This window comes from Scophthalmus maximus, chromosome 6, assembly GCF_022379125.1.
Source record: "Scophthalmus maximus strain ysfricsl-2021 chromosome 6, ASM2237912v1, whole genome shotgun sequence".
Lineage (NCBI taxonomy): Eukaryota > Metazoa > Chordata > Actinopteri > Pleuronectiformes > Scophthalmidae > Scophthalmus > Scophthalmus maximus.
The window spans coordinates 19,123,881-19,140,230 of record NC_061520.1 but is presented as its reverse complement, the minus strand read 5'-3'; the positions used below and the strand labels follow the sequence as shown (position 1 = coordinate 19,140,230).

At 46.3% G+C, this 16,350-nt stretch overlaps 1 protein-coding gene across 11 annotated transcripts in view; it reads left to right on the top strand.

Annotated features, from left to right (window-relative positions):
• The window catches only part of magi1b (membrane associated guanylate kinase, WW and PDZ domain containing 1b), a 132,995-nt gene that overhangs the window by 87,228 nt on the left and 29,417 nt on the right, over positions 1-16,350 (top strand). For 5 of the 11 annotated variants that reach the window (XR_007030846.1, XM_035631378.2, XM_035631379.2 and 2 more), the window contains exons 10-16: positions 661-780; positions 3,188-3,373; positions 3,561-4,220; positions 5,203-5,244; positions 12,763-12,794; positions 13,234-13,278; positions 14,966-15,212. Coding sequence is in view for 10 of the 11 variants with exons in the window: in XM_035631378.2 (XP_035487271.2) it covers positions 661-780; positions 3,188-3,373; positions 3,561-4,220; positions 5,203-5,244; positions 12,763-12,794; positions 13,234-13,278; positions 14,966-15,212 (1,332 nt within the window). In the remaining variant the exon portion in view is untranslated. The remainder of the gene's footprint in view (positions 1-660; positions 781-3,187; positions 3,374-3,560; positions 4,221-5,202; positions 5,245-12,762; positions 12,795-13,233; positions 13,279-14,965; positions 15,213-16,350) is intronic. The other 6 variants (XM_035631383.2, XM_035631382.2, XM_035631386.2 and 3 more) reach the window with 4 other exon arrangements.

The following is a 16,350-nucleotide window of genomic DNA, read 5'->3' as shown; positions in this document are numbered from 1 at the left end:
CTTTTTGTCTCCAACTGAATGCATCCACAGGACGTCCCGCAGAGAGCTTAATTGTAAATGCAGACCAGCACACATGGGGATTCTCCTATCACGCTCCACCTTCTGTTCATTCAGCAGAAACCATTCGATTCCACTCTATTACCTGCTGACTTTACTCCCGTCTGAAAGCTCGATCTCGCTTGAAAAAAAAGTTTAAAAAAATCCTAATACCTTCAAGCAGGGTTTTTACCAATTCTTTCACCTCCGCATTGATTCCTCATTGTTAAGAATATTAATGAAGGCTGCCGTCTGATCGGTGCCATGATGCTGTAACACGGTGATTAATCAAAGGAGGCGGCCATTATGAATGAATGGATTGCTCTGTTTTCACACACCTGGCTTTTATTTTCAGGCGATGTGAGAGAGACCGGGTTTACTTTTGATCCCATTGTTCCTCAATGCGACAGACAGGAAATGTTTCATTTTCGCAGAGAATTTCTAGCCCTACTTGCATCACCATCTCCTCTTAACTTCAAACGACGCAAACTGGCTTTGTCCCAAACACACAGCACAGTAGGCCGAGGTGTCCCAGAGCCCTCATCGCCGCTTTCTTCCACAAGTAGGGCAGCCGTGCACCTGTCTCGACCCGAACTAGAGAATATGTGCCTTTTGCTATTGCAGAATGGATTGAGGACTCTACGTTGGCCGGGGCACCTCTGGCCAGCTACGCTGCCAACCACCAGGAGACCTACAGGGACCCTCAGACAGGACCACCAATGCCCAACGCGATGGGACAAAAACGTAGGTCTTCATCTATGTAAATACCTTGAGAATGCAGTATTCTTCAATACTTTCCTGTTTCCATGCAGCCTTACCCAGAGGGACTTATTATGCGTTCAACTAAAATTCAGCTCTTACAGTGTTGTGTGTTTTCCTGAGCTGTTGCCTCGGGCCATGTTTGAGTTTTCATGATGGAGGACCACTTATGAATTGACACTATAAAGCCGCTCACTGTATAAGTTTCATCATATATTCATACCAAGTAAAATAAAAATTCAACTCATTCGTTATGTGCAGTAGACTTCATTTTTCCAAGAGAGCACTCAAGGCAATGTTTGTATTTTTTGTGCAGACACACTGCATTACAGTTTTATTTCATTCTGTGCTCCCCGTGCGTTTGCTGCGGCCGCATGTTGATTCTCATGGAACCTCTGCTAGGTTGTTTCCAATTTCTGGATTAAATAATGGCCTGATTTCGCCCGTCATATACCAGTACACCTACAGACACAGTGTCTAGCCGTTACTGTGTTTCTTCTTCTCTTGGTTGCCAGCTCCTTTCATACCAGCCTCCCACTAGCAGCTTGTCTAATTAGCGCAGCCATGGCAGAGAATTAACTGCCTCACCCTGTCTCCCCCTCTTTCTCTCCCTGCTCTGTCAGCCGCCTTTTCCTTTTTTTCCCCTCATCGATCTCTTCATTTTACAGCTCATGTTGGCCGTCTTGCGGTCTTTTTTTCTTGTCTCCCGCCGCTCGCCGCTTTGATTCCATTGCTGTCCATTCCATCTTTCATTCTTCCCATCTTTGTCACTCTGTCTCTCCCCATCACATCCCACCCTCTCTGAATTAAATGTTCTGTGCTGCCCTAGGCCTTGACATTCCTCCAGAGAAAGTCATCATTTGAAATCTCTTCATCTCGCTCCTTTGCTTTCATGTTTTTTCTTGCTTCCTGGTCTGCTTCTTACATCTCTGGATCCGCTGTGGGTAAAGCCGCCATTTCAGCGCGAGCTTTTGTCACATCTCGCCGGTTCTACGATTCTGAGGCATTGTACGCGATAACACGCAGACACAATGCACAACACCGCAAAAACCCAAGGACACCAACTGGGTCAATCTGTAATGCGTGTTTTATTGAACGCGTAAGCTGTAGCTCTGCTGTAACCGAATGGCAGGTCTCTAAACACACATTCCTCTGTGGTTGCTTCTTCTCAACACTTAACCTCGTACACTTCCTCCATCCTCTTATCCTTGTTCATTTTCATTTTTCCCTTCACCTAAACCAACATCTCCACATTCATTTCTCTTAGGTATCAACTAATTTATTTGAACTAATTTTCTGTAGTGTGTGGCTCCTCTTCCCTTCTATTCACTCCTCTCATGCTCAACTGTGAATACCTCACTTTTTATTCCTATGTAGACTGATGCCATCTCATGTCTCTCTTCATTTTATTCTTAATGCTACATAATGAGGTAGAGAAAGCAAGAAGAAAGGACGGGGGGCTGGGCAGAATTGGGTTTAGATTGCACTGTCTGAGTAGTTCTCATTGATTTCAACCTTTTGTGAAATGTGTTGCATTGAGAGCTCTGTGTTAATTAACCCTTCACAGCCAGTGTTGAATGAAATCAGTAGCCATTTTTCAAGACACAACCCTCTTGTGTTTTAGGGATGTCACTGGTATTTGATGTCATAACTTAAAAATGTGGTGCTGCTCCATGTTACATCTTTCAATTCCACAGCACCATTATAAGCAAAAAATAAAATAAAAAAAGACCCTACGATGGTGAGAGCTTGCAGCTTGTTAATTTAAAAAGTACTTATTTCATTGTCTGAACTACTTTGACTCTGTGCCCCCTTTGGAGTATTGATGCCTCGACAGCCCACTGTGCAGCCTTTTTAGGATGGTGCTTTCGACTCCATGCACTTTTCATTAATCCATATTGCCTTCGTCAGTACAGTATCTGTCTAAGATCATTAACAAGCATCGTATACAGTCATTTGTTTCCAGCCAGTATTAACTTTGAGTTTAAATGTAGTTGCCAAATACAACCATGACCAAATACTAGTACACTCAGAATGGATGAGATGACGTTAAGAGTGTGGGATTGGGTTGGGATTGATTGGATTGTTTTTACTATGGGGATTACTCCCATTTTCTACTCCTGTGTCAGATTACCGTCTAACCTAATTAATCCATTTATTGTGACCAGTCCGTTTTGATTCATGTCACCTGGGCAACCGATAAACAAAGGCCAGTCACCAATGCCCTTAGATGCACCGGTCAGAGCCTCACAGAGAATACAACGTAGTTGTGCGTTTTAATTAGTGATAGTGTTGAACAAACAGAAGTCAGAGTTTCTTAATTCGGTCTATCTTTTTTACATCGGTGTGTCAGAATAGTCTCAAATTGAATCAACTGTGGTCGTGTTTCCAGGAGGAAAGCCTTTCTTTACCCGGAACCGGTCCGAGCTGAAGGGGACTTTCATCAACACCAAGCTGAAAAAGAGTCGCCGGGGGTTCGGCTTCACTGTTGTTGGAGGCGACGAGCCGGACGAGTTCCTGCAGATAAAGAGCCTGGTCCTAGATGGACCTGCAGCCCTCGATGGCAAAATGGAGACAGGTTGGTGGGCTGAATTAAAAGTTTGCAAAGAAAGAAAACTGCTTTGGTTTGATCTTCTGAATGCTGATTGAAGCATTGTGTATAAACAAGGTGTAACTTATGTCCACTTAATGAAACTTTGGCTTAGGTAGACATTTGCTTTACTTACTGCCTTTGACTTAACTTCTCCTTCTTCTCCGTCTCTAAGGTGACGTGATCGTGAGCGTCAACGACACATGTGTGCTAGGCTACACCCATGCCCAAGTTGTAAAGATCTTCCAGTCCATCCCTATTGGCTCCATGGTCAATTTGGAGCTTTGCCGTGGCTACCCACTGCCCTTTGACCCCGATGACCCCAACACCAGCCTGGTTACCTCAGTGGCTATTCTTGAAAACAAAGAGCCCATCATCGTCAACGGCCAGGAGGCTCCCAACAGCTATGACTCGCCGTCCAGCCACGGCAGTCAGAACAACAACAACATCTCGACCAATGGCGGGGCACCCCTCAATGGCCTCCCCCGACCACACAGCCCCTCCGCTGAGGTGGCTTCTGATACCTCTTCCCAGCACGGTTACCCCAACGATGTGGTCACCCTGGCCTCATCCATCGCCACGCAACCAGAGCTCATCACTGTACACATGGAGAAGGGCGACAAGGGCTTTGGCTTCACCATCGCAGACAGTCCCGGAGGTGGAGGGCAGAGAGTAAAGCAGATCGTGGACTACCCTCGCTGCCGCGGCCTCAAGGAGGGAGACATAATCGTGGAGGTGAACAAGAGAAATGTGCAGAGCATGTCCCACAACCAGGTGGTGGACATGCTCAGCAAGTGTCCCAAAGGCAGCGGGGTCACCATGCTGGTGCAGCGAGGTGAGTGCAGGCCGATCTCTCTTCAAGCATCCTTGTCGGTGTCAATACATTTGTCATTTGTACTGTAAATAATGAGAGCAGATGGAGATGAGGAAGGTGGAGGAAAGAGGTGCCGTGTTATATTGCAGATTCTGATTTATGTGCCCATATGTTGAAGTCCTGCAAAAAAAAAAAGAAACTGCTTGATGCTGTTGACAAGAAATAATAGGCCTCTGCCTTACAGGCTGTTCCAGCTCACAGAGAGCTCTTTTATTGATGCACATATTTATTTATTCATGTAAATAGTGGTTGGAAGCAAGAAGGTAATTGCAAAGAAGGCTAGAGAGAGGCATGATTATGGTAGGGAAAGAAAGAAAGTAGAAATAACACTTGAGAACGTGGCTTAAAGTGAAGTGGGAGGAGAGAGAGGTGTTTCACTGAATGCCATCGACAGTCAGGACACTATAGCTTTCTTGAGATGGAAAGGATGCAAAGGAAGGAAAGTTAAACGGGAAGATGGAGGTACTATGAAGAGAAGGGTAAACACAGGAGAGAAACTCGGGTTTAGTTGGCGTTTCTCTTTTTCTTCCGCAGTCTGTCTCACACTCGGCTCTCACACACTCTGTTTCAGTCTGCTGTGTTTGTTTGTTGAGAACATGTCTACTCTATTTCGGTCTTTCAGCGGACGCCCATGCTAGAGTCACTTAAAAGATGCCTGCAACTGGGCTGGCATGCTTTCATCCGCCCACTTGTTTTCCTGAGTTGGTGTGAGCTGAAGACATTTTGCCGTTGACACATATTTTCAGTGGTCAGTGTCAGTGCTGCAAAAAACAATGAAACGGCGTGGGAATGCTGCTATTTAACGGCTCCACCTGGCCTTTGTCCTGGCTCCTGATTGGAAGCCACTGTCTACCAGAAGCACTAAGTGGAAACAAAGCAACTGTGAATTGAGATAAAAGTGAAATGATTACATTTGGCTATTTTCTCTCCCATCCCCCCTCAGACTCGCAGACCTTCAGAGCTCTAAACGCACCGCGTGATACAAGTAATTGGACCATTTTCTCTGTCAGACTGTCCATAGCTTGCTTTGGGGCTTATTAATTCAAATAACTAAAAGGTTTTTGTGTATGTGTGTGTGCACATGCACAGTTATAACCTGAGTGGGGGAAAGTGCTTAGCGCTCTTAAAGGGATATTGGATATTGGTACAACATCCATCGTTCACTCCACATGTGACTTCACGGCTTCACCTCACTTTGCTTCTCTGCCTCTTTCTACACTTTTCTTGATACACACACACACACACACACACACACACACACACACACACACACACACACACACACACACACACACACAAAACGGTTCCACTACCCCCCTCTCTTGTGCTTGTGTACACAAGGCCATAAAGAGTTAGAGCATCATCATGGGCAGGGGCTAAATGGGCTGTCAATAAAACAGAAGGTTTAGCTGTGCTTGTGTGAGCCCAACGACTGGCTTCGATAGACTGTGATAGGAGGAACGGCACTCAGCTTAAACGCAAATGTAAAGAAGATAATCATCTATATGGAACAATTCCACTGCACCAGCACCACTACTGCAAATATCTTTAATGATTGGCTTGATGTTAATTACAGTGGAGTATAAATGGTGCCAGTAGGCTGAGAAACGTACACACAAATGAAATATGAAAGCTGATTTAATTTGTTGTTGCAGCACCTTCCTGTCCGGTGCTACATGCAGATACATATTATAGGACAAAGTCCGCACACTGCACATCCCCTGTTTGCACATTCAAGCACCAAAGTGCTGTGGTTAATTAAGAGCCCGAGGACTCTAACATCACAACACAGTCGGTAATTAGAGAGCAAAGTACAAATTTGTGTACTGCAGTGTGTTAATGTAATTTTTTTTCTCCTGGGTGGGTATCAAATCATATATATATATATATTTTGGGGGGTGACAACTGAACCATTTGTCACATGACAAAACATCTGTCTGGCTTTTTATGTTAACAGCAAACCAAAGCTGAACCATATTGATTACTACTATTAAGAAAAATGTAAAACTGAATGAACAACTGGAGATTGACTAAGCATTAAGCATTAATCAATTTTCTGATCATTTTATCGGCCAATTGATTTAGTGTTTTGTCAATAACATGTCAGTCACACTTTCCTGGAGTCAAAGATGACTTCCTCAGATTTCTAAAACCCAAAGATTTTCCGTTTACAGTAAAGTCAATTAATCAAAGTTGTGATAGTTAGCTTTCTGACTTTGGGACTAATCGATTCATTGACAGAAGGCATGACTCTAATTTTGTATATATCGAATTATCAATAGTGTATACACAGTATGGAGTAAGAAAATATTTAGGTAGCCCATTTTTGTCATTATAAGTATTATTAATAGAATATAAAATTCACTTCAGATACCATGGCTCAGTTGAAGCGCGCGTACTATTTCTCCCCCCACTGAATTCCCACACATTTCAGAATGGTGTAATTGTTTGCCTCTGACACTTTGCTGCACTTCAGTGCCCTGGTAATCATTCACACGCCACATGTGTCGTCAAACACATACACGCAGTCAGACTCCCGGGAACACAGACCGAGGTTCTACATGCGGTACCTTTATTACTCTCTCGCTCTCCCTCCCTCCCTCCCTGCGCTGCTCTCTCGCTCCGGCTCGCTCCACCAGTAGAAACGAGGCACACTGGCCTCTAATTGGGGTCTTGATGTCAGCTCTGCTTATCATACACATACATCTTTCTCTCTCTTGTGCTCTCTTTTACTCTCACTCGCGTTCCATCCATCAAGAATGTCTTCCTCCCCGAACAAACACCGGTTGCAAACACACACGCGCGCGCGCGCACCCCGTTGGCTGCAAACAGGAACGGTCATGCATCCAATTTATAGATTTGAAGCAAAGAAGACCTTGGTACAGTCTTAATTGGTGGAGATCCACCCCTTTATCCTCCCCCCCCCCTCCCCGCCAGTAAGTAGATTCACACTCGCTCGCCCACATGAACACAGGAGCCAATCCCTGAGGGCCGACGCACAGAGATACACACTTGTTAAGGAGGCTGTGCACAGCAGTGTGCACCCCTCACCCCTCTCCCACTGAGAGCATGAGTGCAAGTCGGCATTGTGCATTTTCGTTCCACACCAGCAACGGCGTGCTGAACGTCGGGCTGCCATTCGTGTGAAACCGTGGCCAAGTGAATCTCATTTAAGGTCATTAGCTCTCTTCACCGTTTGCTATGAAGGATCTTTCTTTGACCCTTTGCAGCCAAATGAATAGTTACAGACGAAGAACCATCCGCGGGTCGGCGTTTCATAGGTCAAACACACAATGCAACTGTTGATTTTCTACGTTTTGCACTCTGGGATGTACTGCCTATACACATGATTTATTGCTTGAATCAAGTCTGTACTTCATGATACATCGTTCCTTCATTTGTCTAATTACGCCGCTTTAATGTGCTCATTTTCCCCTGCCTGTCTTCGCCTGCCCCCACTGATGCAATGACATATTTCATTTTGGCCCCCCGATGGCTTGCAGTAGCACAGAAGCTCATTTCCTCTCCCATGCTCCCTTTAAATAAGAGTAAATCCTAAGAGTGTCCATAGGGAAGCATGTACCTGCTGTACAGCCTTTTATCAGTGAATAAGTGTTTGGGTGTAGAATTTCTGTAACAGCCTCTCAATAGACCCGCAGCTCATGTCATTAGTCAGCGACGGAAAAAAATGACCCCATTTGCAGTCTTCATTATTATATTTCATTTTTTAACCTGTTTTTTAAGGCCAGGCAAGTGCTGCAATGATAGCAGGGCAAGATGCGCTTGTCTGCAGCAGGTGCGTGTAGCCATGTGAAGGAAATGGATTGGACGAGTGAAAAGGGTGGACGAGTGAATGTCAGACGATCAGAGAGATGATGAAACTGCAGCGCAGCAACCCCCCCCCCGTGATGAACCGCTATCTCTTTTTCCTATCACTCCCCCAACCTCATGACTCAATCAATCAGCGGTGACACATTAGTCCCTGCTAGGCGTTCAGGCCCTGCACTGCTCGTCGCCCGGAATGAGAGATGGACCTTTTCTGTCCGCCCACGTAGCCAGTGGACGGACAAATGGCAGGTTAAGGGCCTAAAAATTTCACGAGTGTCAGTGTGTTCCATGAAGCCCTCCGCTGAACTTTTACTTCCTTTAATCTGCCCTTGAATAAACAGGAAGCTAAAAGTCCAAAGATGTGTCCGGGCCCTCAGATTATCTGCATGGCTCCTTGGGAAACTCTAAAGAGCCTTCATCTACCAAGCTCCCATCGTGTTAAAGCACAAGAGGGTGTATTTCCTCTTGTTTATGCTTGTTTGCGTTTCGCCTCATTGCCTTTAAGTGCAGTTTGAAGGACATTCATTGTAGCCTTGAAGACAGACAGGAAGCTGAAATGTGTGTTTTCCTGATTTTCTTTTTTTCCTGGGCATGCACCTTTAAAGGGGGGTGAAAACACCAAGTGGATCAATGCCACACTAGATAGCTCTCATTGGCATAATGGTCGGCAAGAGCACAGAGAGCGTGTAAATGCCTCCTGTCAAAAAGCACTCCATGGATCGGTGTTCTTTGAGGACACGCACACACAATTACCTGAACTTGCATAACCCACATAAACAAACCCACAGTTACTGGCATGCTCATTCATAAGGCCCATATAATGTGGCCTGTCTTGTATACACCCATTAGGAAGAGATAAACGTTGATGATGGGTCCGCGCGCTGAAAAAGAGGAGAGAGGAAAATCAATTCACCATATGGGCAGGAAGCGTTATAGTTTTGCCCACTTTGCATTAAAAATTCTGCTGACTTAACATTCCAATGGCACCATAATGAACAGCATTGCAGTCCTGAGACGCAATGATTTGGGGGGGGGGGGCTGTCCGCCCGCTAGGTGCCCGTGACTCACCTCCGCTCGTTTTTGGTTTGCTGGAGGCTCGAGCCAGTGAATCACCGCTTGTTGCACGGGTACAAGGTGAGCCTCTCTCTGCCCCTCAACCCCCCACAATCTCTCACATGTTTTCACACCTCCATGGCCACTGGGAGCGAGTCGTAAATCTCACCACCATTGCACCATCTTTTGTTTCCATGACAATGCTCTGCAGATAATCTGCGCCGGGGTCTCCTCTGGGTGAATGTGTGCATTTGTGGGACGGGGGGGATTTCACCCCTGCTTTCTATAAAAGCCTGGGAAGGCACGACACAGAGGGGAAACTACTGCACTGTTCAGATTTTCTTTAGATAATAAAACACTTTGACATTCATTGCCAGAAAACTGTTACATTCCGTCACATTTCTTTCACAACGTATTGCACGCACACGCTGTCTGGCCGTCCTTGCTGTCTATTTAGTCGCACCGTTGTGCTCCTCTGTCACATTTGATTCCGCTGTTTACACACAGAGGAAGCTAAATAAAGCCGTACTCCGCCGGGCTGTCGCATCACAGCTGATGCGAGCCTTTCACTCCTTCGCCGTACACCGAGAGCAGCTCACCACAACAACCGTTGCTCGGAGACCGTCTGTCAGTTCCCCCATGGTCACCAGGCACTGTCGCCACGGTGACAGATGGACCTCCCCGTTGGAAGCCGTCACTCCCAGCTGAGATCTAGCAACACAAACACATACGCATACGCGCGTGCTGTGGACAGACAATGTAATCTGCTTAGTAATGGCTACCGTTTAGTGACTGCTGTGCTGCCAGGTTGGTGCAACAGTTCCTGTCTGAGGAAGGGAAACTGTTGCCCGCAGCCGAGGGCGTGGTGCCTCTTGTCAACCGTTGCCTAGTTAAGCAGAATACAATTAATCCAAACCAGAGGATATTCATGGCAGCAGTTTTTGCTGGATTCAGCTTCACAGCTTTCAAATGTATAGTCACATTTATTCAAGTTGCTCATATTCATGTTTTTTTTCCTCAGACAGTGGAACGAGACGACTGTAAGCATCAATTAAAACTTGCTGCAATCCTTTGAAATATTCCTTATTTGGTTTAATTGGAATTTATAATAATCTATTGACGTATCCTTCAACATAAAAAAAAATGTTTTATGCAAATGTATTGCACTGTAGGTGAAACACAGACTTTAAGATTTAGTAAGCAGAATAAAATGGGCCCATCAATTTTTTTGCGAGCCGGAGGTGCAGAGGATTTAGTCCGCGCACAGTCACTCAGGCTGTCAGTGTACAGGCCGGGCCGGATCGTCCACCTGTCCAAAACCGCTCTTTCCTCCCTGTGAAGGTCGGCCCAAACATCCACAATACCTTTTTGATCTGGGAGCTTCGAGCACACACTCACACACACATTGTAGACCTTTGCACAGCTTTATTCATTTGTTTTAATGCTCCTGCAACTGACTATTGTTTTATTTATCCATTATCTGTCAGTTATTTGTTTTAATCATTAGAATTTAATGTTGGGTCGACTTAACATCACAAAATTATAAAATATGCCGTCACATGCTCACAGAACCCAAACGTTACATCTCCATGTTCTCTGTCAACAAATCAAAAACCAATCGATATCCACTTCACCATCACATGACACAAAGACAACCCGTGCATTTTAAATCTGAACCTGAAACCTGTGTTTCTTCCAGGTCATTCATTAACATTGCTTTTAGAAAAATGTACTGTACAGTACAAAGATCTGAATCAAGCTCTGTTCGAGAGTGTTCATTGTTTGCTCGGGTGTGTCCATTTTGTGTATCAGTGTGTCTAGTAAGAAAAGCCAGGAAAGAGAGAGAGAGAGAGAGAGAGAGCGGGCTGAGAAAGACAGACGGCAGCGGCAGATCAGTTGCAGTGGATAGATGAATAATAATCAAACGGCAGCCTGACGCTTTGACTGACAGCATGCTTACCCCGAGACATGCAAACGCGTCTGATTTAGGGAAGCGCTACGCGCTGCTGAATGAATGATTCTTATTGATTTGAAAAAAAAAGGTGAAAAGGGGAGAGGGCTGATGAGGGGAAGGAGGAGGAGAAGGGGAGCAGAGGAAGGAGAGAAGAAAATAGCTACAGACGCACTACAGTTGGAGCCGTCACTTGTGAATGAACCCAGATGTCTGAGAGATAAAGCAGGCAAGAGCGTGCGTGCGTGCGTGCGTGCGTGCGTGCGTGTGTGTGTGTGTGTGTGTGTGTGTGTGTGTGTGTGTGTGTGTGTGTGTGTGTGTGTGTGTGTGTGTGTGTGAGTGTGAGTGTGTGTGTGTGTGATCTTATCATCTCAGTTTCCCTAAAGGATTGACACACAATAGTGACCCATTTTCTTAGATCACACACTGCCGAGTCTCACTCATGCTGTACATGTGTTACACACATGTTTTGTGTGTCAGAGGTGTGTGTGTGGTTTATACTCATTCTTGATTTTTAAAACATTTTTAGAGGTACAGTGTACACACACAACCAGCCTTGCCTTTTCTCATTGTCTCATGCAGCCCTTCTCCCATTCTCATTTCCATAACTTCATATGACGGTTTATTTCACGCCATGCCGCCTGTCATACCTTGAGCGAACTTCGATTTGTGTCAGGAGCGCCGCCTGCGTGGAGCTGTCTGCCGCCTGTGTGTGTGTGCGTGTGTGCAGCTACATGGATGTTTACCAGCATGTGGGGGTGGGAAGGAGACCGAGATGGAGGGGAGACGGGAGGGAGGGAGGGAGGGAGGGCGGGAGAGTGATGATGCTGAGGGTAGAAAAGGGAGGGAGGGCAGTGTGCAGTGAGGTGAGATAGCGAGAGAGAGAGAGAGAGAGAGAGAGAGCGAGATAGAACAGGAAAAAAAGGAAAAGACAGCAGGAAAGGGAGAGTCGGGGAGGACGCGCCAACTGCCTATAGATGCTGGAGCCTTCGACAGCGGAGCGCAGCGCTCAGCGGACACAGGAAGATGGTCTCAGTAAGAGGGGAACTGACGGTTGCCTATAATTTGATTTTCAGTATCTTGGACTCCTTCTCCATGGGTAATGCTACGGCCAGGAACTCCACAGCTCGCTCTTCTCCTCTCTGCTCCTCTCTCTCTCTCGCTCCTTTATTCTCTAGATTTTGCCCGCTCTCCAGGATTCCGTCCTTTCTTCTCAACCTCTCACTTTCCTCCCCCGAGCACACACTCACTGGCATGCGCGCGCGCCGCCGTCTGGTAGCCGGGGTCCAGCGAGCGCTGGGTTGGCCCTCGGGGCTGGCCCCACTCTTCCGCTGCGCCAGTCAAGCCGAGCTCTGGCCGCGGCAGTGATGCAGATAGATCGCGCTGCCTGCCCCCTCCACCTCCACCCCACCGACCGCCCACCCCCCATCCCCCCCGCTTCCTCCTCAAACGCCAGCCGTGGATGGACGAGTACAGGGACCACAGCAGGGAAAGAGGAGAGGAGGGAGAAGGAGACGAGGGATAGATGAGCTGGGCTAGTTGCTGACATTGTTTGGATTCTGCGTTATCTGTCTTCTTTTCGTTTTTTTTCCATTCTTCCTTTTTTAACGTGGAATATACACTGCAACTCAATGGTAACCTTCTCCTTTTTCTTTTTCTTCTTCTTCACAGGGGTGGCGCCTGCAAAGAAGAGCCCAAAACTGGTAAGTAGTTGTTTTCTGTATATGTTTTTCCCTTTACCTGCCATTCATCACTACCTTATTCTTCTCTCCCCGCCTCTCCCGCTCCTGCTCCATCCTTTACTCCCCTCTGTAATGTGTAACTTGTGCTGATGTTGTGGGTCTGTTTGGAGACATGGGCTGCTGTGCTGTGTGGGGGTGGATCCCTCTAGCTTCACATCAGCCCCCCCCTCCCTCCTCTCTGGCAGGGGCTGGGACAAGGGGCTTTGATGCGCCGCGTGAGCTGGGTTGCTAACACGCTGATGATCGCATCGCACTGGGCGCTGGAGTTTTGCTGTGTGAGAGTCGAATGCATGATCACCGCCGAGGGACGGCCTCGTCCTGTGATATCTGCTGCACCAGTGCAATAACGCAGATGACTGTCTCTGACTGAACCGTGTGCTTTGTCAATTTTGTTTTGCAGGATGATTTTGAGCTGGCCCCTCCATACAGAGATTACACTAGGAGGGTATGTGATGTCGCGTAGACGGGGTGAAAGTTTTTGGGGGATTGGTGTCATCTGTGCTTTGTAGATAATGATGGTGGTGGTGGTATGAAATTCTTTTGTAAGATGATAAAGGTGAAGGATAAGTTTAGAATGATAATGATGTTAATGCAGGATGTTTTAGCATAATGATTGGTTGTTTGTGTGCAACGAAGGGAACTAAAGATAACTGCTCATGCTGTGATGTACTGAGGTGGTGAAGTCTGGCCTGCTGGCAGCAAAGCAGGACAGAGCTGGGTCTTGAAGAAGCAGCAAATTAGTTTTCATTGCCCCTGCCCCTCCCCCTCCTCTCCTCCCTCCCCCATGTCCTCTGTCTCCTTAATAAGTTATTGGAGCAGGAGAAACCAATGTATTAGGCCCGTCCTGGAGCACAGTGGGAGAACACGGTGACTGCAGAAGGTCAAAGCTAATAGATCCGTCAAGAACAAGAGATTTGTATTTGTTTGAAAGGGGAGTAGGATTTGGACTTTGTGTGCATCAAACAGGAAAGGCTGAGACATGAGGCTGCCTCATTGACTAATGGAGGCGCCATTTTGTTTGATGGAATGAAAGTGGCCTAAAAATCACTTTGCGGTCAGTGGGAAGCATCGGACTTGAGGTCTGACTTTAGCACCAAACAAGGCCAGCATTTGTGACGAATTGTACGCGTCCATTGATTTGTATTTCACCACACTACACAGTGAGGTTACACTCATAACAGTGATGGAGTAAGCATTCCAGCCGGAGCCACAGCGCCGACTTGAATCTGCTAAAGAGTCAAGCTTCTTATCTTTTATGTCTAACAAGGATGATGAATATAAACATGAATTGCAGAGGTGTAGGAGGCAGATTCGGGGAGTAATGAGTCTGAATTTATTGAAGACATGGCTGCACTTTGAAAGCCAAACACTTTGATATCAGAGAACAGACGAGCCACTTGCCTCAGCCCCCAATGGCGCAGTTTTGTCCAGCACATCCAGATATCGTGACAAGGGTCATGGGAAGGATTTTGACTTCAGCTCGCTGCGTACTTGTACTTGAGGTCAGGATCGTATGTGCTTTTGCCCTGCTGAAGCACCGCTCTCCTCAAATCCTTGAGCGGGCACTTAAGTGCCCATGTTATTGAGGGGCCGGTGGCAATTTATGAGGAGTTTTACATTTCTGGCTTCAACAGTAAAGTCCTCCCTCCATTTCAAACCCCTCAAGTGCTTTGCTCAGTGTGAATATCTTTACACGTGCAGCAGGGAATGCGGTGTCTTGTTTATGCTCTGTGAAACAAAGGAATAGGCGATGTACCCTCATGAATCGTTCTTTATTTCTGACTGTTTTTGCTGAAAGAATTCTCCAAACCAATAATCAACAGCCTGATTATTCTTTGTGTTGATCGAAGCTGCAATACAACAGTGTTTGACATTATGCACTCATAGAATCTTTTTTTACTTTTACCCAAAGGAGCAGAAATCTTACATACTTTACATCTAACAAATTCCTGTGTATTCATGTCTTCATTGTCCGTTTCTCTCCTCTGAAGACCACAACCCTTGTCCCTCTTGACTTTCCCGCTGCTGAGCATGCAGTGTATCTACCTGTCTGTCAGCTGTGAATTCCGCCTCCATGCTCCTCCACAGCTCACTTTCAACGGTCAAATGATATCAATATGCTTCTCCAACAGCAACTATCACGGAAGGACAGTCAGAACAGCTCCCAGCATAGTGTTTCCAGTCACCGGAGCACCCACACAGACTCACCTCTACACCCATCTCTTGCACCCCCTCTCAACGAGAACGCTGCTCCCCCGCCCCCCACTCAGCCCCTGCCAGGCCTGCCGCCCCAGGACTCCCCGGCAGACGGGACCATCCAGAGAAAACCGGACCCTTTTAAGATCTGGGCCCAGTCGAGGAGCATGTATGAAAGTAGGCGTAAGTATAATACTTTTTGGTGGCGGTTGGATGAGGGCTGCATGGGACTGTTGGCTCGGTGGTGTTTAAAAGTGACCACTCATTTTGGAGAAAGATAATGGGATGAGGGACGCTGTAAGTCGTTTGCATGTAAGTAACTGGTTTATATTCTTAAGCAAAAGCAACAATGACCTGCCCTGTTCTTCTGCTCTTGTTCGGTGTCTGGAGAGGGATGTGGTTCTCAGTTTAGCTGGCCTAATCTTTTCCGGAGTATATATTTACAACAAGGCACAATTTGTTGATTAGTAAAATCTAACTTTCAGGCTGGTGGACAAATGTGTTGTATTTGGCCAGGCTAGCTCTTTCACTTCCCTCTACTAAACTACTCAGGCTCTAGCTTTTTATTGATCATACAAATATCATCTAAATTGTAGCTAGGAAGTCAATACGCCCATTTCCCAAATGAATTAATTTATAGCAGCTATTCAACACTACAGCATTAGCTCTGATTGTATCGTAATTTGCGATCAGTGTAAGCAGCAGAAGGCTCCCACGTGTTCATGGTACTAGATGCCACTTTGGTCCAGCTGTTGACATTGGCACCATTCACACACTTTTATACTCGACTTCTTTTCAGAGACACATGGCGGTTTAATTAGCAGCAATAGTGTTGTGGATGTCAGCAAATTACGTATACCCCTCCCTCTGGTCCAGCCTTGCCAAAGATCGCTCCAATTACAAAGAATAACCCTCAGATCCACTGTCAAGTTAGAAAAAAAACAGAAGAGGAAGAGAAAAAACAGGCGTCTGCACGGTTTGAGAAGACTAATCACTTTCCCAGGCGCCACTTGTCAAGGATTTTTCATTATTTACATGCCTACGATGGAGAATGTGAATAGAAGGGCTCAGCGTGGGCTTGAAGCGTAGACGCCTGTTTGCAAGCTGCCGTTAAGTGCTGAGAGGACAATGGTTGTTTGATTTGGAAAGGAAATGAAGAGTAGAAATATGTGAGTGGAAGAAACTCAGACCAAGGAGTAGATAGCTATCCTAAGGTGATGGGAGCCATAACAGGGTTTTTTCGAAATTGCCAGAGCCAGTTTGCTCAGTGCGAATAGGGAGCCACGCAAGATAATGAAATGCATGTGACTTAGAAAAACTA